This window comes from Pristiophorus japonicus, chromosome 5, assembly GCF_044704955.1.
Source record: "Pristiophorus japonicus isolate sPriJap1 chromosome 5, sPriJap1.hap1, whole genome shotgun sequence".
Classification (NCBI taxonomy): Eukaryota; Metazoa; Chordata; class Chondrichthyes; family Pristiophoridae; genus Pristiophorus; species Pristiophorus japonicus.
Window position 1 is genome coordinate 5,975,321 of NC_091981.1, and position 24,961 is coordinate 6,000,281.

Sequence of the window (24,961 nt, forward strand, 5' to 3'; positions counted from 1 at the left end):
TTTTTACTTTAATCTGGTATTTTCATGGTCACCATACGAGCATTTTTTTTTAAATTCCAGATTTATTTAATTAACCAAATTTAATTTGCCCAGCTGCCGTGGTGGGATTTGAACTCGAGTCGCTCGATCACTGGTCCAGGTCTCCAGATTGCTTGTCCAGTTAAATAACCACTATGCTACCGTACATTCTAAATTTTTCTTTTGGCCAAGAGATTGACTTTTAGGCAACTAAGTTGAACTTTTTTAAGCCATCCCTCAAGTTATACAAGTTGACATCAATACTTACCTTATAACTGTACAATCGAAGTTATACATTTTATGTTCTTGGGACAAAACCACATTCACTGACCATCCCATGTTACCCAGAGAGGGCAGTGGTGGCTTGCCTTCCTGAGTGGCAATCATTTTACAATAGGTTGCTTCAGATAGCAGCGAGAGACAACCACATTGTGTAGGGCTCGAATCAGGTGGAGGTCCACAGATACTTGGGGATCCATGTACATAGATCATTAAAATGTTCTGAACAGGTACAGGGAATAATTTTTAAAAAGCTAATGGAATGCTGACCTTTATATCTAGAGGACTAGAATACTAGAATGTAGAAGTTATGCTGCAGCTGTACAAAGCCCTGGTTAGACCCCACCTGGAGCACTGTGAGCAGTTCTGGCCCCACACCTGGAGCACTGTGAGCAGTTCTGGCCCCACACCTGGAGCACTGTGAGCAGTTCTGGCCCCACACCTGGAACACTGTGAGCAGTTCTGGCCTCACACCTGGAGCACTGTGAGCAGTTCTGGCCTCACACCTGGAGCACTGTGAGCAGTTCTGGGCCCACACCTGGAGCACTGTGAGCAGTCCTGGGCCCCACACCTGGAGCACTGTGAGCAGTTCTGGGCCCACACCTGGAGCACTGTGAGCAGTTCTGGCCCCACACCTGGAGCACTGTGAGCAGTTCTGGGCCCCACACCTGGAGCACTGTGAGCAGTTCTGGCCTCACACCTGGAGCACTGTGAGCAGTTCTGGCCTCACACCTGGAGCACTGTGAGCAGTTCTGGGCCCACACCTGGAGCACTGTGAGCAGTCCTGGGCCCCACACCTGGAGCACTGTGAGCAGTTCTGGCCCCACACCTGGAGCACTGTGAGCAGTTCCAGGCCCCACACCTGGAGCACTGAGAGCAGATCTGGGCCCCACACCTTAGGGAGGATATATTGGTCTTGGAGGGAGTGCAGCGTAGGTTTACTAGAATGATACCTGGACTCCAAGGGTTAAATTACCAGGCGATTTTACACGAACTAAGGTTGTATTCCCTGGAATTTAGACGGATAAGGGGTGACTTGATTAAAGTTTTCAAGATATTAAGGGAAACAGATAGGGGGATGACTTATGAAGATAGGTTGGGGAGTCTAAAAATTAGAGCCAGACCTTTCAGGAGTGAAATTAGGAAACACTTCTACACACAAAGGGCGGTAGAAGTTTGGAACTCTCTTCCGTAATTGATGCTGGATCAATCGTAAATTTTAAATCTGAGATTTGTAGATTTTTGTTAACCAAAGGTATTAAGGGATATGGGCCAAAGGCAGGTATATGGAGTTAGGTCACAGATCAGCCATGATCTCACTGAATGGCAGAACAGGCTCAAGGGGCTAAATGGCCTACTCCTGTTCCTATGTTCTGACTTAAATAAATGGGCAGAGCTGCACATTCGGACTACCAACACAAACATTAAAAATGTAAAAACCATAAGAATATAAGAACTATGAACAGGAGTCAGCCATTTGGCCCCTCGAGCCTGCTCCGCCATTTAATAAGATCATGGCTGATCTCATCATGGGCTCAGTTCCACTTCCCTACCCGTTCCCCATAACCCTTTACTCCCTTATCGCTCAGAAATCTGTCTATCTCCGCCTTAAATATATTCAATGACCCAGCCTCCACTGATTTACAACCCTCAGAGAAGAAATCCCTCCTCATCTCAGTTTTAAATGGGCGGCCCCTTATTCCGAGACTATGCCCCCTAGTTTTAGTTTCCCCTATGAATGGAAACATCCTCTCTGCATCCACCTCATTATCTTTATGTTTCGATAAGATCACCTCTCATTCTTCCGAACTCCAACATGTATAGGCCCAACCTATTCAACCTTTCCTCATAAGTCAACCCCCTTCATCTCCGGAATCAACCTACTGAACCTTCTCTGAACAGCCTCCAATGCAAGTATACGGAAACCAAAACTGTACGCAGTACTCCAGGTGTGGCCTCACCAATACCCTGTACAGTTGGAGCAGGACTTTCCTGCTTTTATACTCCATCCCCCTTGCAATAAAGGCCAACATTCCATTAGCCTTCCTGATTACTTGCTGTACCTGCACACTAACTTTTTGTGTTTCATCCACAAGGACCCACAGGTCCCTCTGTACTGCAGCACTTTGCAATTTTTCTCCATTTAAATTATAATTTGCTTTTCTATTTTTTCTGCCAAAGTGGATAACCTCACATTTTCCCACATTATACTCCATCTGCCAAAATTTTGCCCACTCACTTAGCCTGTCTATATCCCTTTGCAGATTTTTTGTGTCATCACAATTTGCTTTCCCACCCATCTTCGTATCATCAGCAAACTTGGCTACATTACACTCAGTCCGTTCATCCAAGTCATTAATATAGATTGTAAATAGTTGAGGCCCCAGCCTAATATTTAAAAAGGTCATGTTGCACCAGTTTCAGTTGTATTTCGGTCAGCGTGACCCAATCATCAAGAGGTGACTTTCTCACGGTGTTTTTACACCACTTGACAACATTCAAACATGGGTGACTTCAAAACCCAGGCAACATTTGCCTTGTTGCATCGATGGGGTACAAACACTCCATCACAACAGAAAAACTATTTAATGGAGCCTACTGGCCACATATTCCGGCCTGTGCATCAATGAGGTGCATTGCTTTGCTGGTCTATTTTATCAGTTCTAAACACTGCAACGGAGAGTTAACAGTTGTTTGCTGGAACTCAAGACATCAAAAATAGGAGCAGGAGTCAGCCACACGGCCCCTCGAGCCTGCTCCACCGTTCAATAAGATCACGGCTGATCTGATCATGGACTCAGCGCCACTTCCCTGCCCGCTCCCCATAACCCTTCACTCCCTTATCGCTCAAACATCTGTTCATCTCCACTTTAAATATATTCAATGACTCAGCCTCCAAAGCTCACTGGGGTAGAGAATATCAAAGATTCACGACCCTACAAGTCACAAACGAACCTTGGGACTATATGCATTGCACTATTGAACATGCAGCCCCCACTTAGATGAAGCGTTCTGCTAGTTACGCCTGAAGCCCCTAGTCAGATTAAATATACAATGTTATTCATACATGCAGCGTCCACTCTGATTAAATGCACTGTGACATTATTGCTTTTCTCCCCGCCCACCCCCATCCCTCGTGCAGCCCCCTCCCTCCTCCCCGCCCCCCCCACATCCCTCGTGCAGCCCCCTCCCTCCTCCTTCTCCTCCACCCCCCCCCCCCCCCCTGCAGTGTGAAGTAAGATTTGCCTTTAAATACCACCTCATTAGATCTCAAACCTCTCATCATACATTGTTTTGCACTGACTGTTAGGGAGGCAAATACAGCAGCCATTCCCGCAAACAGCGAGATCCCGCAAACAGCAATGGGATGAAAGGCCAGCTAACCCATATTTTATGGCATTAGTTAAGGGAGAAAAACCGTGCAAATATTAATAAATGTAAGACAGGTTCATTATTTTCTTTAGTTACAGAACGCTTTAGTTGAGTTCTGTTAATCCAGACAAACAATTGAAGGCTTTCTAAGTGTAATTGCTTATCCAAACACTGCAAAGCTCCCAAACACAACTATACAAAGCCCAAACGAGCCAGCCGAAGGGACAGATGCCGAGTGAGTTTGTGAATGGTGCGAAGCTGAAGGCACTGAGAGTCTGAACTGCTCCTATTTTTTTGGAGCAACTAGTTTAGAATGGAGCATCTTAGAAATTGCAATTCTCGGCATTTAGTTTGCTTCAGTTCTAGTTAGAATAGTTTAATTGTAAAACAGATTTTTTTCTCAAAAGGGGGCGTGTCCAGCCACTTATGCCTGTTTTGCAAGTTTAGGCAGCAAAAACTTACTCCAAACTAACTTAGAATGGAGTAAGTGTAGATTTTTGTACACTCAGAAAAACCTTGTCTACACTTATAAATCAGGCGTAGGGAACGAGAGATGGGGGAAGAGGGGTTTACAAACATTAAACACTTCACTTTTACAAATAAAGAGCCATCATCAATAATAAATAAATCAATAAATCAACCAATAAAATAAAAAAACATTTAAAAATTAATTTAAAAAATAAATAAAATAAAATTAAGTTTCTACTCACCAACTGCAGCACCGGGAGCCTTCCAACAGCGTGCTGAGATAGGGCTCCCCCAATGTGTCTCCCTCTCTCTCTGTCTGTCAGTGTCTCTCTGTGTCTCTCTGTGTCTCTGACAGCGAGGGGGAGGGAGGAGGGAGGGGGGAGGAGGGAGGGGGGAGGAGGGAGGGGGAGGAGGGAGGGGGAGGAGGAGGGAGGGGGAGGAGGAGGGAGGGGGGAGGGGGGAGGAGGGAGGGGGGAGAGGAGGAGGGAGAGAGGAGAAGGGGGGAGAGGGAGGAGAGGGAGGAGAGGGGGGAGGGCGGGGGGAGGAGAGGGGGAGGGTGAGGGGGGGTAGTGGGCGAGGGGGGGGGGGAGGGAGGGAGGGGGGGGAGGGAGGGAGAGATGGGGGGAGGGTTGGAGGGGGGGGCGAGGGAGGGGGACGAGGGAGGGGGCGAGGGGAGAGTGGTGGTGGGGAGGGGAAAAAGAGTGGGGGAGAGTGGAGTGAGGAGGGGGGGGAAGGGAGGGGAGGAGAGGGAGGCTAAACGGGCCGCGTGGAAGACTTTGGGCGGGGCGGGCGGGCCCCGCCGATGACTGGGGGGGGGGGGGGGGGGGGTGGCAGGAGCTAAATGGGAGGGAGGGGGGGGGGGAGGTCAGAGTCCGATCTTCACCCTGGCAGCCCATTCAGCCAGAGCTAGGGGCGGCGTGCTTGAGGCCCCTCCCACACAGCCTTGGGGGCCTGGAGCTACTGCACATGCGCGCACACTCCAGCGCGCATGTGCAGAGGTCCCTGCACTGTTTTCAGCACCGGGACCTGGCTCCGCCCTCCACGTGTTCTGCTGCGCTGCACCATGGGCCTGGATCGACCGGACTGCGGGGAGAATACCAAGGTAAATAATAGGCGCGGTTTCTGTTCTAAAAAGTCGGCGTACCACACGGAGATGTGCCATTCTAACCCTGAGGGCAAACTTGGGCCCTATAATTCCACAGAAAGGTCATGGCCCGGAATTTGCGGTGGGTAATGACAGCAAACTGTCAGCGCTCGCCCTTTGAAACTGACTGCAACTTCGGGATTTAGTGCACACGCATCTAAACACGGAAATCCTCAAGCTACAGTCATGCATTGGCTGCTCGGACACTGTCTGTGCTGTGATCTCCGCCCCGTGACCCCCCCACCCCACAGCCGGCAATCAGTGACATTGATGAAAACTTGAGCTTTTCTGCAGTAATATCGCTGTTAAATTCCCCATTAAATGTTAAGCCTTGTTGGACTAGATGTAACTGGGAGTTTAACAGCGTATTGACTGCAAAACAAAGGTTCTGGCCCTGAAAAACTCATTTTTGTTTTGTGCAGTGTCAAATTTCTCCATTATGATTTTTTTTTAATTCCCCAATTCACACCGCTGAAATCAACTGAGCATCGAAGGCGGTAAACTTCTCGCCACAGAAGAGAACTCTTTGGGCAGCTCGCGCCAGCAGCGAGTGTCTTTGCTTCACCGCTGACCACAAATTCCAGGCCATTGAGTCTTCTCCGGCGAGCCTCTCGCTTATAATCATTCACGCCGGCATAAAATAAAAGGTTTCACTTTACATCAGATATAACGTACCTTTGAGACTATCTGTGAAAGCTGTTGAATATCCAGTGAATCTATTTCTTCTCCTGAGAGTGTTTGAGATCCCTTCGCATACAGGCCCAAACGAGTGGCTGCATACAAGTAAAAAATATATTTTTAAAAAGTGAGTTGACATGCAGATTCCACTATTGTCCCGTTTAAGCGGTGTAGAAAAATTAAAAACGTGCCTGTATCCAACATCAAACTCATCAACTGGCAGCAGTAACTCGGTTTCTCTCTCCAGATACTACCTGACCTGCTGAACAACTTTCCCTCTAAGCTGTGCAGCTCTCTGTCGGTCCGGCAGAGCCAGGGACCGGCATTTCCGATGTTAAGTGAAACTGTGAATGGGCCGCACAACCCCCCAAAATTAGGGGGAACATTGCTGCTGAGTATTTTCAGCCTTTTCTGTCAAATTATTCCAACTAGCTTGTACTGCATCTTAAGACTAAATAAAGAGGGCTAAACCAGCAACATTTTTCTTTCCATTTATTATTCAACTGATTACTTTTTGGTAAATTTACTGAATGACCTTCATCTGCTGGACAGGCCAATGTTTCAGTGGGAGATTTGAGACTTCTTTTTGGACCTGCCCCAGATACACGGGCTTCATAAAATGGTCAGTCAGCACTGCTTTACCAGCATCTTTTTAAACTTTCCACACTTAACATAACCAATTCGCATTAATTTAATTTAATTTTTATTCTCTGAACTTTAAAGTGTATGGAAATATCCCTGGCTTACTACCTTAACTGATTGCCTTTAGTTTTACCAGTGTGCTCAGCTTCACTACATTCCATCTGAATGACCTTCTCCAGTCTCGAGTCCCTGAATGTACCTATTCTCTGACAGAGTTACTTTGTGTTCTCTGCCTTACCGTTAGAGACAGCTCCTTCAGTCACAACACACCTGTCTTCTGGAATTATTTCCCAAAATCTCCTTGCCCGGGTCACCTCCCTCCCCCCCCTTCAAAAAAGTCTTGTAAACACACTTCATTCTGATCGTGCATTTGGCTTGCTCTGCCAATTTATTTTCCCCTTCTCCATGCCCACCTTTTTTAAGCACAAAGAGATATTTTCTTGACACAAGCACTCATTCAATGACACTACTTGCTGGATTTCCACCTTCGTTCAATCCAAACCGTCAACCCCATCAAGTGTCCTCTAAACCTATTATTTACTTCATCCGTAGCTCGGTTAGGCTGAATTTTCCGTGGCAAGATCATATACCATCAGTGGATAGTGCCTTCGCCTCGGAGTCAGAAAGTTGTGAGTTCGAGTCCCACTCCAGGGATTCGAGCACAAAATCTAGGCTGACGCTCCCAATGCAGTGCTGAAGGGGAGTGCTGCACTGTCGAAGGTGCCACCTTTCGAGTGAGACGCTAACCGAGGCCCCCTCTGCTCTCTCGGGTGGACGCAAAAGATCTTTTGGCACTAAATCAAAGAGCAGGGGAGTTCTCCCCGGTGTTCTGGGGCCAATATTGATCCCTCAACTAACATCACTAAAACAGATTTTCTGGTCATTATCACATTGCTCTTTGTGGGAGCTGGCTGTGCTTAAATTGGCTGCCGCATTTCCCACATTACAACAATGACTACACTCCAAAAAGTACTTCATTGGCTGTAAAGCACTTTGGGACATCCGCTGGTCGTGAAAGGCGCTATATAAATGCAAGTTTTTCTTTTGGAAATCATGCACTTCTAGAATTTTACTGAAACGGGTTTACTTTAACAGGCATTATGTTCCTCTGCTACTCTTCGCCGTTTTAAATGCAAAACTGATGATATTACGGCCCAGTAAATGTCAAAACTCTGTGCAGAGATGGAGAAATTACTCTAAAATAACCTCCACGTTCTGAAAAGATATAAACTTTCACCAGAGTGACAAAGGAATTTGTAGATCTCAGTATCAAACGCATTTAATTTTTTACCACTGGATGGCACTGTTCAGAAATAAAGAATATTATTTGTCCTAACTATCGAATTCAGGGTGGGAAATCAGGACAAAATAAAAGATTGGAAAATGAAAGGTGATATAAAGCAATGGGGAAAATGGAAAAAGTAAACAGAGAGCTGGACCCATTTCTGGCTGTGGCGGAGATCACCTCTTACAGAAGGCAGGTACTGCAGGGGATTCAGGGCCAGAGTGATCTCCTGGACTAGTTTCGATGGGTCGGAGAGGAATCCCCCCCTCAAAATTAGCTTGGGTTTTTTTTTAACCTCTCCCAGGAGATCACATAATTTCTGGTGGGGTGGCGAGAGTTTACATAGTGATACAAGTTATCGCAATTGTGTGGGACAGGCTGAAAGGACCAGAGGGTCTTTTTACCTGTCCGTCATTGCTCATACATTAAGAATAAAAAGGGAGAAGAATGGCTGGGCGGGTAGCAACAACTTGCTTTCACGTAGCAGCGTTTTGGTAGAAAAGATCCCAACGTGCTTTGCATAGTGCCTGTGAGTGGGGAGGAAGGCTACTCAAATTATCGAAGCAGGGTGGGTTAACTGGGACCAGTGGGATTAGTTACCATGGTCTCCTGGACTTTGCTTGATTGCTTTTAGGGAGTCAGAGAGAAATTTCACAGAATTTTTTCCTAAATTGGCCCAGGGCTCTTTGGCTCTCCCGGGAGATTGCGTGACTGCAGAGGGTGAGGTCCATGCCCTTTTCATATGTTCAAACCACAACTATTTCTCATTACGTCAACAGATATCATTCTATATTAAAAAAAATGCAGTGGGGAAACTAAAGGTTATTATACAATCTCAAGATTTCTGCTGATGTTCAGAATTGCTCCTGTGCGCCCCAGATGCCTCAATTCGGTTTAAGCAGCGAGTTACAGACCAGGCAGGTTCCAGGTTTGATTCATATTCTGTACAAAGTTAGCTGGTCTCAGTCAGGATAGCAGTGCAGGCACTAAATTAGCCTAAGTTTCTCTTGGTTAGAGAGGAAAAAACTGGCCAAACCTGTCACGTATTCAACCAGCATTGTAACCCATGTATAATCTGACCTAAGTTGTACACTGTGAGAACAATGACCACTAGGTGGGAGACACTCCTAACTTGGACCTTCAGGTATAAAAGGGGAAGCTCCACCCACCTTCATCACTTTGAGTGCTAAGGAATAAAGGATAGGTCACAGACTGACCTCTCAAGCATGGGCCTCGTGTGCATTTATACTGTAAAAAACGGTTAAGAACATAAGGAATAACAGCAGGAGTAGGCCATAGGGCCCCTCGAGCCTGCTCCGCCATTCAATAAGATCACGGCTGATTTTCGATCTCAACTCCACTTTCCCGCCCGATCCCCATATCCCTTGATTCCAAAAATCTATCGATCTCAGCCTTGAATGTACTCAACGACTCAGTACCCTCTGGGGCAGAGAATTCCAAAGATTTGCAACCCTCAGTGAAGAAATTCCCCCTTACTTCAGTCTTAAATGGCCCAACCCCTTATCCTGAGGCTATCCACCCTAGTTCTAGACTCTCCAGCCCGGGGGAAACATCCTCTCAGCATCTACCCTGTCAATCCCCCTTAGAATCTTATATGTTTCAATGAGGTAGTTGCTTCCCTCCCTAGGCTCAGGGGCACGAGGGCCAATTATAGCACCCCAAATGCTGCCCTGGTTGAGATTGTCCGATTCAGCACAAATTGGAGGATCAAACCAGTTTGCTTCTGGGCTTGTATTGCTTAGAGATAGACAGTGTAATGCCTTTACCCACCAGAGCAGGAACGTATGGCTTGTCTTTGGATAATGCTAGGTGCTTGTGTAAGGAAATAAGTGTAGGTAATAAAATGCAACTTTAGTTTTAGGGTTTTAAAACAGGGGAATGAATGGCCCCAATCATAGTGATAAAAAAGTCCGTGAGCTCTTCGCACTCATTGTTGGAGGGGCCTAGGGACAGGAGATGCTTGGTAGTGCAGAAAACAAGCTGTGGCTTATCTATACTGTCGAGGACAATCTAGGGAAGCTTAATCTTACTTTAACAAAAACATGTGTGTGTGTATGTATAAGTGAAAACACAAAAGAATAGTGTGGAGTTTGTTTCTGCACTTTATCCTGATGTATTTACACAAGTGACTACATCGGTCCAAAGTCTGACCAGGATACAACACGAATAATTTTCGACAATGTTGATGAAATACTGAAATAATTGGGACATATTGAAACAGGAAAGGTAATCATTGTGTTACGGTGCATCTTTTAGAACACTACCTACTAGCTGTAATTTGTGATTACCTATGGCAACTGCTGTCTCTTGTGAATCTCCAGTCACCATTTTGATTGCGACTCGTGCATTGATCAGTGTAGCGACTGCTTCCTTTACACCCGACTTTGGTGGATCGATCATCCCCAACAGCCCCAGGAAGGTGAGCTGTCCAAGTTCAGGTCCAGAGGCTAAAGCGAGTACTGGATGGAAAGAATGCCAAACATTATTTTTGCTATCACATTTCTATGTTTACAGGAAAATATCAATAAATATTGTCCTGGATGAATAACATATCACCCTTCAATAAATATAAAGGTGTCTCACAAATGTGAACAAGCCTGTACCGATAGTACATCTGCTAAGCGGTATGCCGTACATTACTATTTTTATAACATTGCCCCTTCTGGCCACGTGACGCTGTAACATCAGGAGTGCTTTTGCCACAAAAGTAATTTTGTTCTTCCTGGCAAATAGTGTTAGGAGCAACTTCAAACTGTTTTCTACCATAAAAAGATCAAAGGACGTTTTGTAATACTTTTACACGTGGTACACTAGCCATTTTACATGAAATCACAGCATTCAATGGACCGCAGGTATCACTTGTAAAACAGATAACCAAGTGTATGCTTGAAGAGTGTTCTAAAATCTCAGGGTTCCTTGTTGGACATCTTTGAGAGACGAACGTTGGGCATCTGGGGGAGTTAAGAGTTAACATTCGAACTTCTTTGCGTCTTAAAGCAACAGATTTCCCAATATAAAAAGGATGACCTTGAAGTGTCAGGACAGGAAAGTATGACTTATCTTCGGATAATGCAAGGTGTTTGTGTAAGAAAATAAATGTAGGTAATAAAATGTAACTTTAGTTTTCGGGTAATAAAACGGGAATGGATGGCCCCAATCATAGTGATAAAAAAGTCCATGAGCTCTTCGCACTCATTGTTGGAGGGGAGGGTGGAGGGGCCTAGGGACAGGAGATGCTTGGTAGTGCAGAAAACAAGCTGTGGTTTATCTATACTGTCGAGGACAATCCAGGACCGTTAAACGGTTTTGGCAGAGGACAGTGTATCCAGCTGTTCCATCTCAAACAGAAAAATTACAATGAATAATAATTGTCCTTTCTCTCCACAGCATTGGGAAAACAATACTGTAAAATAAGACCACAGTAACTCTTTTAAAAAGATGCTCCAGGTCATTGAAGTGCTCTTGTACAAGAGCTTACATTACATAATCAAATCATCAGATCAAGATTATGCTTTCAAACAATTATTTTTTGAGTTTTGCAAAAGCATTTGTTTCTCAATTCTATTTTACTGGTTGCAGCAAAAAAAAAAAGTTGTGCCACGAAGGTTCACCAGACTGATCCCTGGGGTGAGAGGGTTATCCTATGAGGAGAGATCGAGTAGATTGGGCCGATACTCTCTGGAGTTTAGAAGAATGAGAGGTGATCTCATTGAAACATACAAGATTCTGAGGGGGATTGACAGGGTAGATGCTGAGAGGATGTTTCCCCCGGGCTGGAGAGTCCAGAACCAGGGGTCACAGTCTCAGGATAAGGGGTCGGCCATTTAGGACTGAGATGAGGAGGAATTTCTTCACTCGGAGGGTGGTGAATCTTTGGAATTCTCTGCCCCAGAGGGCTGTGGATGCTGAGTCGCTGAGTATATTCAAGGCTGAGATAGGTAGATTTTTGGACTCTCGGGGAATCGAGGGATATGGGGTCTAAGATCAGCCGTGATCTTATTGAATGGCGGAGCAGGCTCGAGGGGCCGAATGGCCGACTCCTGCTCCTAATTCTGATGTTCTTGAGCACAAAAAAAACTGAACAAGTATGTGCTGAATTGCTCTACCATATCCGACAGGTTTAGTAATTTAAATGTAGGAGAAGGCAGGGTCTTGTAAAATGTAAACAACTTCAACTTTGTACATTCAAGTGCAGTCCGCAGTGGCGGTGAAAGATTTGGGACTAATTTTCCATTCAACAGGCACATGCGCTGGATCAGAGGCATGGACATGTGCAAATGTTGCCTTGTTCACACGGAACATTATTAATGAGACGATATAATACATGCACAAATAATATACACAGGCCGGTTGGAATCATGATACTTAATGCAAGCTGCACTGGTGACAGAAATTGTGCCAGAAGGTAAGGGCAGTTCTATTCCTTGGTTTTTGATATCGTTCTGGGTTATGTGGCTAGCTTCTGACCTTGAGCAAATGGAGCATTTGTCCGAAAGTGTCCTGCCCGTAATCCCGCTACCCCACACGCTGCTCAGTAAAATTTCACTCTTCTTCAATTTAATGCCTACAGTTTAGAGGAAATTAGATAAACCTGCCTCATCCTAAAAATGCATTAATTGCTCAAGCAGATGGGTGCAACAAGAGGCTGAGAGAGGTCGTCACTTGTGCGTCTACGCAAATATCCACGTCCCCGAGTGCACTCGAGCACAGAAAAATGTTTACTCCGAAAGCTACAGCTTTCATGCTTGAAAAAAAAAATGGCGTTACCTCGGAGTCCAGCAGTGCCCATGTAAGTTTTTTCCTGATGATACAACTCCTTCTGTTGCTGGGTGAGTGGCAGAGCTTGCGAGTGGCTGTTGTAGTTTGAGCAAAATCGAATCACGTGCTCATAAGCCCCTTTCATGAAATAAATCTCCGCTTTATCCTGTACGGAAAGAAATGTCGAGCTAGCATGACACGCATTGCAATTGGTTTCAGCAATTTTATTGAGGTGTGCATGACATTTTTCTGGCCATTGCCTAAGGAAAACAGCTATCTGGCAATGTCAGCATGAGCTAAGCTACCAATCTGAGTCAGCCAGATTACTTGCACTCCAATGCTTGTAGCAGTCTTACATCAATAGACAAGTGTTTGAAAAAAGACTGTGTTCACAATTGAATATATTTGCGTTGACATGCTATTTGACATGTACCCAGGTCATGGAGTAATGTGCAATACCTTGGTCAATATTGTTCTACTGTACCAGATTTCTGCCACTAGACAGAGTTGATGGAATGTAAATGAAACACATTCCGGTACAACACAGCTTGCAGTACTCAGCAAGTCTAATGGTTTGGTCCTTGCAGATTCAGATTCTCAATATTAATCACCCCACGAAAGGCGGGGAAGAGGTGAGGAGGGGGGGAGTAAACCCTAAAAAAAAGGAGAACACGTCCCCAACCTGCAGTACGCGCCCATTGCCGTTTGTTACGGATGCAGGTTACAAGGTTTTCAAGTGTCCCATCTTCCAGAGGCGGGACAGTTCATTCTGGTATCAATGTAATGTGTGTAATTTGGAGCCCGATTTAAATTTAAGCACGTGCCGCGGAGGTTTCCCAGGGGTCGAAAAACCCAGCCGCAAAAGGGAAGCAAGAGCTGGTGGCTCTGCCTCACGATCGACCTTACCTCCCCAATCGCCGCTTGCCCCACGATCAACCTCATTCTCACCCCAACCCTGCAGCCGACCTCACCCCCCCCCCCCACCCCAACCGACAGCCTGCTCCCACGATCGATGTCACCCTCCCCATCTCCAACCTGACCCACATTCGACCTCACCCCTCACCCGTACCCCAACCTGTCCCACATTCGACCCCTCCCCGTACCCCAACCTGACCCCGCAGTCAACCTCACCCCCCCCACCCCAACCGACAGCCTACTCCCACTTTCAATGTCACCCCCCCCCCACCCCAACCGACAGCCTGTCCCGCGATCGACCTCACCCCCACACCCCCCCCCACCCCAACCGACAGCTTGTCCCGCGATCAACCTCACCACTCCCCCACCAACTTACAGCCTGTCCCGCGATCAGCCTCACCATCCCCCCCGCCACCAACCTACAGCCACAGCCCCCATGATCGATCTCACCCCCCCCACCCCCCCACCTGCCCCACACTCGACCTCACCACCCCGCCCCCCCCCACCAACCCGATCTTTGGCTACCCGCGATTGCCGGTGATCATCCCCAAAGGCCTCCTGCCGACAGTTTCCCGCCCGGTAAGCCAGGCTGTCGGTCAATCTGGCCCACTGCGGGTGGGAAACAGAAGATAAAAATGATAAAAATGTTAAATTCGGCAGGGCCTCTGCGCTGTGGACTTGCCTGGTTTCCCCCCTCCCACTTGCTCCACCACGCCCTCTCTGTAAATATCAGGGCCAAAATCTCGAGTGGTAATTACAATTTGCGCTCTTGGAGCCAAAGCGCATCTGATTTAGATGTTAATAGTCTCTGTTCCTCATGTAGCACTGTTGTCAGAGTTTGACTCATACAATTCTGGTGATTTTAGATCAAATCTGAACTACGGTAAGAATTATAGAAATTTACAGCACAGAAAGAGGCCTTTCGGCCCATTGTGTCCACACGGCCTTCAAAGAGCTACCCAGCCTAATCTCACTTTCCAGCTCTCGGTCCGTAGCCCTGTAGGTTACGGCACTTCAAGTGCACATCCAAGTACTTTTTAAATGTGATGAGAGTTTCTGCCTCTACCACCCTTTCAGGCCGTGAGTTCCAGACCCCCACCACCCTCTGGGTGAAGATATTTCCCCTCAAATCCCCTCTAAACCTCCCCCAATTACTTTAAATCTATGTCCCCTGGTTGTTGACCCCGCTGCTAAGGTAAATAGATCCGTTCTATCCAATCTATCGAGACCCCTCATAATTTTATATATCTCAATAAGGGCCCTCCGCCTCCTCTGTTCCAAAGAAAACAACACCAGCCTATCCAATCTTTCCTCATAGCTCAAATTATCCAGTCCTGACAACATCCTCGTAAATCTCCTCTGTACCCAATCTTTCCTCATTGCTAAAATAAGTTTCATTGAACCCAGAAAAGAATTTGGAGCATCAGAAACGAGGGGAGGCAATGAGTACAATTCAGCTTCGGCTATTATAAACACTGAAAACTGATCCTTTGCAAAAACTACTACCCAAGAAAATTATTTAATTCATATTCTGTCTAAGTTTATTTCATTGTCGAAGGTTTAACACCAGGAAATAATCTTAAAATTATACTAAGGCCCAGGTTAGAAGCTGCATTCGGCTATGTGAGCAGATACTACACAAGTAGTTCTACAATTTACTGGAATAAAGATCGCTGTGTGGAATTATATTATACCAGCTTACTGATTTACTGCCCATCCTTTCCCTGGGTCAGGGAGAAACGGATGATCCTGGTGTGCAATAAAGCAACTGCATCCCTCAATATAAACCTGCCATATTATGTCTGAATAATATTCACATCATTTCCATTAAATAGTTTCTGCGTGCTGCAATCACATCACTTTCTAGAAGAACTTTGAAAATTCTTATCGCACTATTGCACTGACACCCAAACCACAAACTTGCATTGTGCCACTGAAGGCAATCTTTTGATCTTTGTCCAATTAATTATTTTGTGATAGTAAGAAACCTTTTTTTGACATCACCTGGATGGGCGTGGGGAATGATTTTAGGCATCAGCCTTGGCTCAGTGGAAGCAGGCTCATCTCCAAGTCAAAGGTCGTGGGCTCAAGAACTCACTCCAGAGCTGGAGCACACAATCTCCGCTGGCACTCCATTGCAGTACTGAGTGAGTGCAGCTTTGTCAGCGGTGGCCTCTTTCAGATGGGACATTAAACCAAACCTCTGACTCCTCAGGTGGGCGGAAAGGATCCCCTGGCACTATTCAAAGAAGCAGGGGAGAAGGGGCAGTTTTTCGGGTGTCCTGACTAATATTTATCCCTCAACCAACACTACTGAAACAGTGAAATTAGTAATTTCTTTAAATTGGTCATTATCTCATTGTTGTTTGTGGGAGCTTGCTGTGCGCAAATTGGTTGCCGCATTTCCTACATTACAACAGTGACGACACTTTAAAAAGTACTTCAGTCGCTGTGAAGCACTTTGCGATGTCCTGCGGTTGTGACAGGATTCTACAAATGGAAGTTCTTACTTTGTATTTAATGGTCTCCCCCACCCCCCTGCACTTGCGGTCTAATTACTATTGGATTTCACAGAATCGAGTCCAAGAACATGTGTAAAAAGCAAGTGCGAACTGCAGGATTGCAACAAATTACCTTAGTTATTGTTAGTACGAGACCGTTAGAATTCTGGAGCACAGCAGTTTTTTTTTGGGGGGGGGGGCAAGGAATGTTGCGCACATAAGACATAGTAAGTAGTTGAAAATTATTCGATGACTACATGAAGTTTTAAAACATTAAACAACTTGGTGAGGATGGCTCCGTAACAGAATGTTCAATAGGTTGATTCTTTAGTACGACAGTGTGTCGACGAGTGGTCTAGATTAAAGTATATTTAACCTGCTGAGCTCTGTGCACACACTTCACAGCCATCCATTTCTGCTCGGAGGTAAACGGATATTCAGCTCGCCTTACGTAATCCTGCTGGAGACCTTCCAGACCCATCTAAAGGGGGTAAAAACAAGATATTAATCACTTAAATACCCTTCTCAAGGTACAGAAGCATAGCTATACAGTGCCCCTTTGAGTCATTACTCTCTCAATTGGATTAGCAGCGATATGAATAATCAGACACTTTATTAATATTAACATATTCATGTGCAAGGTAAGATTATCCTTCAGTGTGTTTTTAATCCAATTCACAACTGTCACAGTCAATAAATTTGGCACAAAAACATTCCACATCTCCTTGCTCATTGTAGCACTGAGAAAATGGAGGTTTTATTCATTTGTCCTGTTTATATCTAGTTTAATTTAATAAATGATTTAATTATAGAATCATAGAATGATGCCAAACAGGAGGCGTTTATTTGGGCCATTGTGCCTGTGCCAGCTCTTTGGTAGAGCGTCCAATTACTCCGCACCCCCCTCGCCCCCCCCACCCAGCCCTGCAAAGGTTTCCACTTCAAGTATTTATCCAACTCCCTTTTGAAAGTTACTATTGAATCTGCTTCCACCGCCCTTTCAGGCAGCGCGTTCTGGAGTACAACTCGCTGCGTAAAAATTTGTTTCCTCAGGCCACCTCTGGTTCTTTTGCCAATGATTGGAAATCCGTGTTCTCTGGTTACCGACCCTTCTGCCACGGGAAACAGTTTCTCCTTATTTACTCTAATCTGTCCATGATTTTGAACACCTCGATCAAACCTCCTTTTAACCTTCGCTGCTCCAAGGAGAACAACCCCAACTTCTCCAGTCTCTGCACATAACTGAAGTCCCTCATCCCAGACACCATTCGAGTAAATCTCTTCCGTACCCTCTCGAAGGCCTCGACATCCTTCCTAAAGTGCGGTGCCCAGAATTGAATACTCCAGCTGAGGCCCAACCAGTGTTTTATAATGGTCCAGCATAATTTCCTTGCTTTTGTACACGACGCCTTTATTAATAAAGCTAAGGCTCGTGTATGCTTTTTTAACAGCCTTCTCAACCTGTCCTGCCACCTTCAAAGATTTGTGTGCCTACACCCCTAGGTGTCTGCTCCTGCACCCCCTGTACCAGTTAGTTTATATTGCCTCTCCTCATCTTCCTACCAAAATGCATTACTTCACAATTCTCTGAGATAAATGTCATCTGCCATGTGTCTACCCATTTCACCACGCTATGGCCCCTTGAAGTCTGTTACTATTGTTTACTACTTTTCCGAGTTTCGTATCATCTGCAACATTTTAAAATTATGCCCTATATAGAAACATAGAAAATAGGTGCAGGATTAGGTCATTAGGCCCTTCGAGCCTGCACCACCATTCAATATGATCATGGCTGATCATGCAACTTCAGTACCCCATTCCTGCTTTCTCTCCATACCCCTTGATCCCTTTAGCCATAAGGGCCACATCTAACTCCCTTTTGAATATATCTAACGAACTGGCCTCAACAACTTTCTGTGGTAGAGAATTCCACAGGTTCACAATTCTCTAAGTGAAGAAGTTTCTCCTCATCTCGATCCTAAAAGGCTTACCCCTTATCCTTAGTCTGTGTCCCCTGGTTCTGGACTTCCCCAACATCGGGAACATTCATCTAACCTGCATCTAACCTGTCCAATCCCGTTAGAATTTTATATGTTTCTATGAGATCCCCTCGTCTTCTAAATTCCAGTGAATTTAAGCCTAGTCGATCCAGTCTTTCTTCATATGTCAGTCCTGCCATCCCGGGAATCAGTCTGGTGAACCTTCGCTACACTCGCTCAATAGCAAGAATGTCCGTCCTCAGATTAGGAGATCAAAATTGTACCCAAGTCCAGGTCATTAATATATATATGGTCCACTATATAGGGGGAGGGAGGGAGAGAGAGAGGGAGAGAGGGAGAGAGAGAGAGAGGGAGGGAGAGAGGGAGGGAGGGAGGGAGGGAGAGGGAGGGAGGGAGGGAGGGAGAGGGAGAGGGAGGGAGAGGGAGAGAGAGAGGGAGAGGGAGAGAGAGAGAGAGAGGGAGAGAGAGGGAGAGAGAGGGAGAGAGAGGGAGAGAGAGGGAGAGAGAGGGAGAGAGAGGGAGAGAGAGGGAGAGAGAGGGAGAGAGAGGGAGAGAGAGGGAGAGAGAGGGAGAGAGAGGGAGAGAGAGGGAGAGAGAGGGAGAGAGAGGGAGAGAGAGGGAGAGAGAGGGAGGGAGAGGGAGGGAGGGAGAGGGAGGGAGAGGGAGGGAGAGGGAGGGAGGGAGGGAGAGGGAGGGAGGGAGAGGGAGAGAGAGGGAGGGAGAAGTGAGAAAGAGAGAGAGAAGGGAGAAGGGAAAGAGGAGAGGGAGAGAGGGAGAGAGAGAGAGAGAGAGAGAGAGAGAAACACACACAGATTTCACTTAGAAACAGCCAGCATTCAAGATTGAAGTAAGGCCTTGGGATGTTTATAGATTTGCCATACTGTAAATGTCCCAACTTCGCCAGGGGATGTTGAAGTAAAGATCGGTTGAAGGACGGTACATTGAATGTAAACTATCGAATGCTGCTGTACAAGAAATGTAAACTTGTGTGTTTCAGCTGAAGGACAGTGTTTTTGACCGGAGATTACCAAATATGGCCAGGCCACTTCCAGTTTGATGAAGAAAACAGTGTAAAAGAAAGAAGCGTTTGTATTAAATTTAGGGACGAAAGAGAGAAACCTCTCGAGTGCACGCCTAGACTCAGAACTGCGAACAACACTCAGTATGTAAACTGCGTTATACTCTGAGCGATACCACTTTTAGATTGATTTTTAAGTAAAAGTAGGAAAATAAATTGATTGTAATAAGACTGAATGTTTTAACCACTCAACGGAACAATAGAAGACTGTTTAAAAACAACACAGTTATAGAATTCTTTTATCTTTTGATGGGAGGTGAACAACACGCAAGCCCTGTCCAGAGAGCAGCTGTACAGCTTCAAAGCCCAATAACTCACGTCTGTCCACACTGACTGCAGTTTCCTATTGGGACTAAATGTTTAGATTGTTTCCTCGGACAACAGGCCAAAGCCCCGACGAGCTAGGGGAGGAAAGGTTTCAGCGCATGACCATTATTCAGTGACCTTTGCTGAAGGTGCACGCACTTGGGGATCACACAAGGACAGCATTGTCTTGGCATTGACACTCCCCAGTCAAATAGCCTGCTGCCACTTACGTTCCAGACTTGAAAATGAATAATGGCTACATGGGCAAGGTACTCAAAGGTGTGCATCACCAGATACAGGATGGCGAGAAGAAAATTGGAGAAACAAAAGTACAACAGCCACACCCTATGTATTTACTGATGAGTTTTCATTTTTCACATTGTGACCAGCCTTTTAAAAACAGTCCAGACATAAGCTACCAAACATGGTGAATTAGAAACACACTTATGTTAAAACCTTTTATGATTGCCTCCAATTGGATCAAATACCATTAACCCTAAATGCATCAGTTACATAGAAATTTACGGCACAGAAGGAGGCCATTCGGCCCATCGTGTCCGCGCCAGCTAGCCTAATCCCACTTTCCAGCTCGTGGTCCGTAGCCCTGTAGGTTACAGCACTTCAAGTGCACATCCAAGTACTTTTTAAATGCGATGAGGGTTTCTGCCTCTTCCACCGTTTCCGGCAGTGAGTTCCAGACCCCCACCACCCTCTGGTGTGGAGAAAGTTCTCAAATCCCCTCTAATCCCTCTACCAATTACTTTAAATCTATGCCGGCTGGTTGTTGACCTCTCTGCTAAGGGAAATAGGTCCGTCCTATCTACTCTAGGCATCTTATAATTTTATACGCATCTGTTAAATCTTCCCTCAGCCTCCTTTGTTCCAAAGAAAACAACCCCACAGCCTATTCAATCTTTTCTCACAGCTAAAATGTTCCAGTCTTGACAACATCCTCATAAATCTCTGTACTCTCGCTAGTACAATCACATCATAAATTGTCCTGTGTCTGTAGTTTGTTCAGTATATTGAGGATGAAGACTAACCTTTAAGCAATTATTTAAAATGGAATCTTCATACCATAACATAACAAGCTCGTTAAGTACTATATTTTATTTAGCAAATGGAGTTCATTAATGAGAAAGTACCCGCCTGCCATTTACTTAAAATGCCAAATTCATTAGGAGTATACATTCGCCTTATTAATATTCTGAAATATAACCATAAAGAGAGTGGTTACGCAATCTTCCACAACAAAAAAAAACTGTTGGATTGGCAATCTTCTCAAAATGTTTTTTTTTAATTACCTTTAATGGGCTACACAGCCCATTCAAATTCCAATCGTAAAGCCAGCAAGCGGCCTGCATGGGAGGCCCAGACAGTTGCAACGCCACGCTTAAAGGGAACGTCAACTGGCCGCCTATTTCTACGCAAGTTAACTGCTGATATCGAAATTGTATTTTTTTTTTTTTTAAAGCGCCAGAGAGAGAAACCTATTTCTTTACAACTGTCCAGTCTGTATGAAAATCATATAACTTGATACTGGATAGAAAGTGCACTCTGACAGGTGTGTCAGCTGTGACTCAGTGGGTAGAACCTTCGTCTGAGTCAGAAGATTGTGGGTTCAAGTCCCACTCCAGAGACTTGGGCACAAAATTCCAGGCTGACACTCCACTGCAGTACTGAGGGAGCACTGCACTGGCGGAGGTGCCGTCTTTCTGATGAGAAGTTAAACCGAGTCTGCTCTCTCGGGTGGATGTAAAAGGGTCCCACGGCACTATTTCGAAGAAGAGCAGGGGAGCTATCCCCGGTGTCCTGGCCAATATTTATCCCCCAATCAAAATCACTAAAACAGATTATCTGATCATCATCATCACATTGGTGTTTGTGGGAGCTTGCTGTGCGCAAATTGGCTGTCGTGTTTCGCACATTAAAACAGTGACAACACTCCAAAAAGTACTTTGTTGGCTGTAAAGCCCTTTGGGATGTCCGGTGGTCATGAAAGGCGCTATATAAATACACGTAAACAAATGAGCTATGGCTTTAATAGCACTTTTTGCTATTTTGAGCTACCAGTTACTTTAATAAATGCAACTGGAACTTGGTAAACTACTTTGAAAGCATTCAGTAAGCTAACCTCCTAACCATAATGATGTAACTGGCATCTCTATCATATTGTCATCATTTCCATAATCTGAAAATTCATGCAATAACGTTGTGCTGCTCGGGTATGGTAACATAAAACCATCGAGTCTGTCACATTTCCAGAGACAACATATGCACTAGATAAATCCACTTTCCATCTTGAACTGCAATTGTGGTCATTTTTGGGCAAAACGCTTGGGCGTATAAGTGACGCTTCATATATTTCACAACTGCAGCAGATTCAAGAAATCCAGATAATCCCTTAAACAAAAACAAAATACTGCAAGTGCTGGAAATCCGAAAGGAAAACAGAAAATGCTGGAAATACTCAGCGGGTCAGGCAACATCTGAGCAGAGAGAAACAGAGTTAACTTTTCAGGTCAATGACCTTTCATCAGACAGGTCATCTGCTGAATGTTGAGTTCTGATGAAAGGCCATTGGCCTGAAACGTTAACTCTGTTTCTCTCTCCAAAGATGCTGCCTGACCTGCTGAGCATTTTCTGTTTTTATTTCAGACAATCCCTTGTCAAAAACAATGGAAACTTTGAAGAGGAGAGTTAAGGAAAGCCAATTAATATTCTGAATAATGAACAATTGGCTTAAATGTCTGAATATATTAGGTCAGTGATTTCGCAAACATTCACCTTCATGGCAAGAGCAATCAAAGCTCCCTCAGTGGGCTGTCCCATTAGTGTATCATTTCGAATAACAGCATCATTACATACACAGCCAGCCTGAAAAAGATAAAAATGGACGTGTGACCATGCAGCAGAACATTTTCATGATAAAACAAATGGAAAGTTAACTTGAAACTGTCAAATTAGGCAAGCCATTTATTCAGTTTGTTTTAGAGATGTATGTGCAACTTCTGTACCTCCACAACTTTGCTTATTGGTGACTTAGAGAAGCCATGAATCACCTCTCCGTCCATCATTACCTCTCCGTACCGATTGTAGCCAACACCAGTAACCTGTGAGACAAATAAATTAGAACAGCAAGAGAAAGCAAATCAATTTATTTAAGAACATAAGAAATAGGAGGAGTCAGCCATACAGCCCCTCGAGCCTGCTCCGCCATTTAATCCGATCATGGCTGATCCGATCATGGACTCAGCTCCACTTCCCCGCCCGCTCCCCATAACCCTTTATATCCTTATCGCTCAAAAATCTGTATCTCCGCCTTGAATATATTCAATGACCCTGCCTCCACAGCTCTCTGGGGCAGAGAATTCCACAGATGTACAACCTGCAGAGAAGTAATTTCTCCTCATCTCAGTTTTAAATGGGCAGTCCCTTATTCTAAGACTATGTTCCCTAGTTTTAGTTTCCCCTAGGAGTGGAAATATCCTCTATGCATCCACCTTGTCGAGCCCCCTATTATCTTATATGTTTCGATAAGATCACCTCTCATTCTTCTGAACTCCAATGAGTATAGGCCCAACTTACTCAATCCATCTTCATAAGTCAGCTCCCTCATCTCCGGAATCAACCTAGTGAACCTTCTCTGAACTGCCTCCAATGCAAGTATATCCTTCCTTAAATACGGAGACCAAAACTGTCCAGGTGTGGTCTCACCAATACCCTGTACAGTTGCAGCAGGACTTTTCTGCTTTTATACTCCTTGCAATAAAGGCCAACATTCCATTTGCCTTCCTGATTACTTGCTGCATCTGCATACTAACTTTTTGTGTTTCATGCACAAGGATCCCCAGGTCCCTCTGTACTGCAGCATTTTGCAATTTTTCTCCATTTAAATTATAATTTGCTTTTCGATTATTTCTGCCAAAGTTTTGCCACATTATACTCCATCTGCCAAATTTTTGCCCACTCACTTAGCCTGTCTACATCCCTTCGCAAATTTTGTGTGTCCTCACAATTTGTTTTCCCACTCATCTTTATATCTGTTATTGGAGAGAGGATAGAAATTCAATCAAAATTATGTATGCACCTTTTCCCACAAGCATTATATCTACATGTGCAAGTTTAAGCAGAGCCCATGACACGCTTCAGGAGAAGTGTAGCCAATGAACAATTGGCTTAAATGTCGGTTTACAGTTCCTGGATCCTGTTAGCTGACTATTAAATATCTTGCAGTATTCTCAATTAGGGAAGTTCAACTCAAAAACAATGGCAGAGATTACTTAACATTTTTGCTGTTCATTAATGTGCAATCGCAAAAGTTGTTCAGATTTCTATCGTAACCGTGAATGACTAGCCTCTAACAAATTGACCATGGGAACAGGTTCAGAATATTCAATTGGATCTCTACTAAATGTATCTTGTGGAATCAAGTCTGTTTATTTAGGTTCATTTAATTGAAATACAAGTCACAATATCTTCAATACAGAGTATCTAAAATTACATTTAATCAGTTGACTAATGATTCTGCACTTACATGTTAAATTCATTGATTACAAAACACATGAATCTGGTGTTTATCAGACATCCACAGGATCGGTTAGTTGAGAAGCATACAGGAACATTGTAACGGTACCTTTTCATAAACTGCGCCTGCCATTTAAATAGCAATTTCAAGCAGCACTGAAATATTTCTCACCTCTGCATGTTGTCCATCAGATGTATAAATGTGAGTCACAGTCATTTCATTCTTCGTTAATGTCCCAGTTTTATCGGAGCATATTACATTGCAGCAACCTAAGAACATAAACTAGTTTAGGATGGAAATAGTAAAAAAAAACAAAGTAAACACAATTTAACGATTATATTTTTAATAAACTAGTGATTTAATCACCTTATTCTACATCTGTAATATAATTAATGCATTATCAAATCAAGTTTTCAATCATCCAATATTTATTTTGTCACGTTTTAACAGGGCGAACAGTTTCAAATCAATGTAAACCCAAGAGTAAGACAACATTTCTCAGTTTATGTTCAATGTATTTCTTTTTTTACCAAGAGTTTCCACGATTGGGAGCTTCTTCACGATGGCTCTCTTCTTCACCATTCTCATCACACCAAGGGCCAGCGTTACCGTCACTACAATGGGCAAACCCTCTGGAATAGCAGCAACAGCCAAGCTAAAACAGACAGGCAAATTAAAACAGCCAGAGATAACGGAAGGATGGAAACGCTTGTGATTGTGGAGATGTTCTATACAGATGGAACAGAAAGTAAAGTTGACATCAACAGTGATCTGTGCTCAACTATAGAACGAGAACACCACCCTTGACTATGGTATGCTTCACAAGATAGAAATAAAGATTCGCATTGAGATAGCGCCTTTCACAACCACTGACCGCCCCAAAGCGCTTTACAGCCAATGAAGTACTTTTCAAGTGTAGTTACTGCTGTAATGTAGGAAACGCAGCAGCTAATTTTATGACTGAGTCA

General features: G+C 44.6%; 2 protein-coding genes across 3 annotated transcripts in view; one reads left to right on the forward strand and one right to left on the reverse strand.

The window, feature by feature from the left end:
• The window catches only part of LOC139264216 (single-strand DNA endonuclease ASTE1-like), a 56,647-nt gene extending 37,483 nt beyond the window's left edge, over positions 1–19,164 (forward strand). Inside the window, exon 6 of one of the 2 annotated variants that reach the window (XM_070880327.1) lies at positions 19,079–19,164. In XM_070880327.1, the coding sequence (XP_070736428.1) occupies positions 19,079–19,098 (20 nt within the window). In that variant the 3' untranslated portion in view covers positions 19,099–19,164. Of the gene's footprint in view, positions 1–6,206; positions 6,416–19,078 lie in introns of those variants that run through there. The other variant, XM_070880329.1, reaches the window with a different exon arrangement.
• atp2c1 (ATPase secretory pathway Ca2+ transporting 1) overlaps positions 1–24,961 on the reverse strand; it is a 110,600-nt gene that overhangs the window by 16,521 nt on the left and 69,118 nt on the right. The window contains exons 12-19 of the mRNA XM_070880324.1: positions 24,524–24,648; positions 24,165–24,262; positions 22,483–22,578; positions 22,253–22,342; positions 16,458–16,562; positions 12,675–12,831; positions 10,196–10,366; positions 5,957–6,054 (exon numbers count right to left, since the gene is read on the reverse strand). Of these exons, the coding sequence (XP_070736425.1) occupies positions 5,957–6,054; positions 10,196–10,366; positions 12,675–12,831; positions 16,458–16,562; positions 22,253–22,342; positions 22,483–22,578; positions 24,165–24,262; positions 24,524–24,648 (940 nt within the window). The remainder of the gene's footprint in view (positions 1–5,956; positions 6,055–10,195; positions 10,367–12,674; positions 12,832–16,457; positions 16,563–22,252; positions 22,343–22,482; positions 22,579–24,164; positions 24,263–24,523; positions 24,649–24,961) is intronic.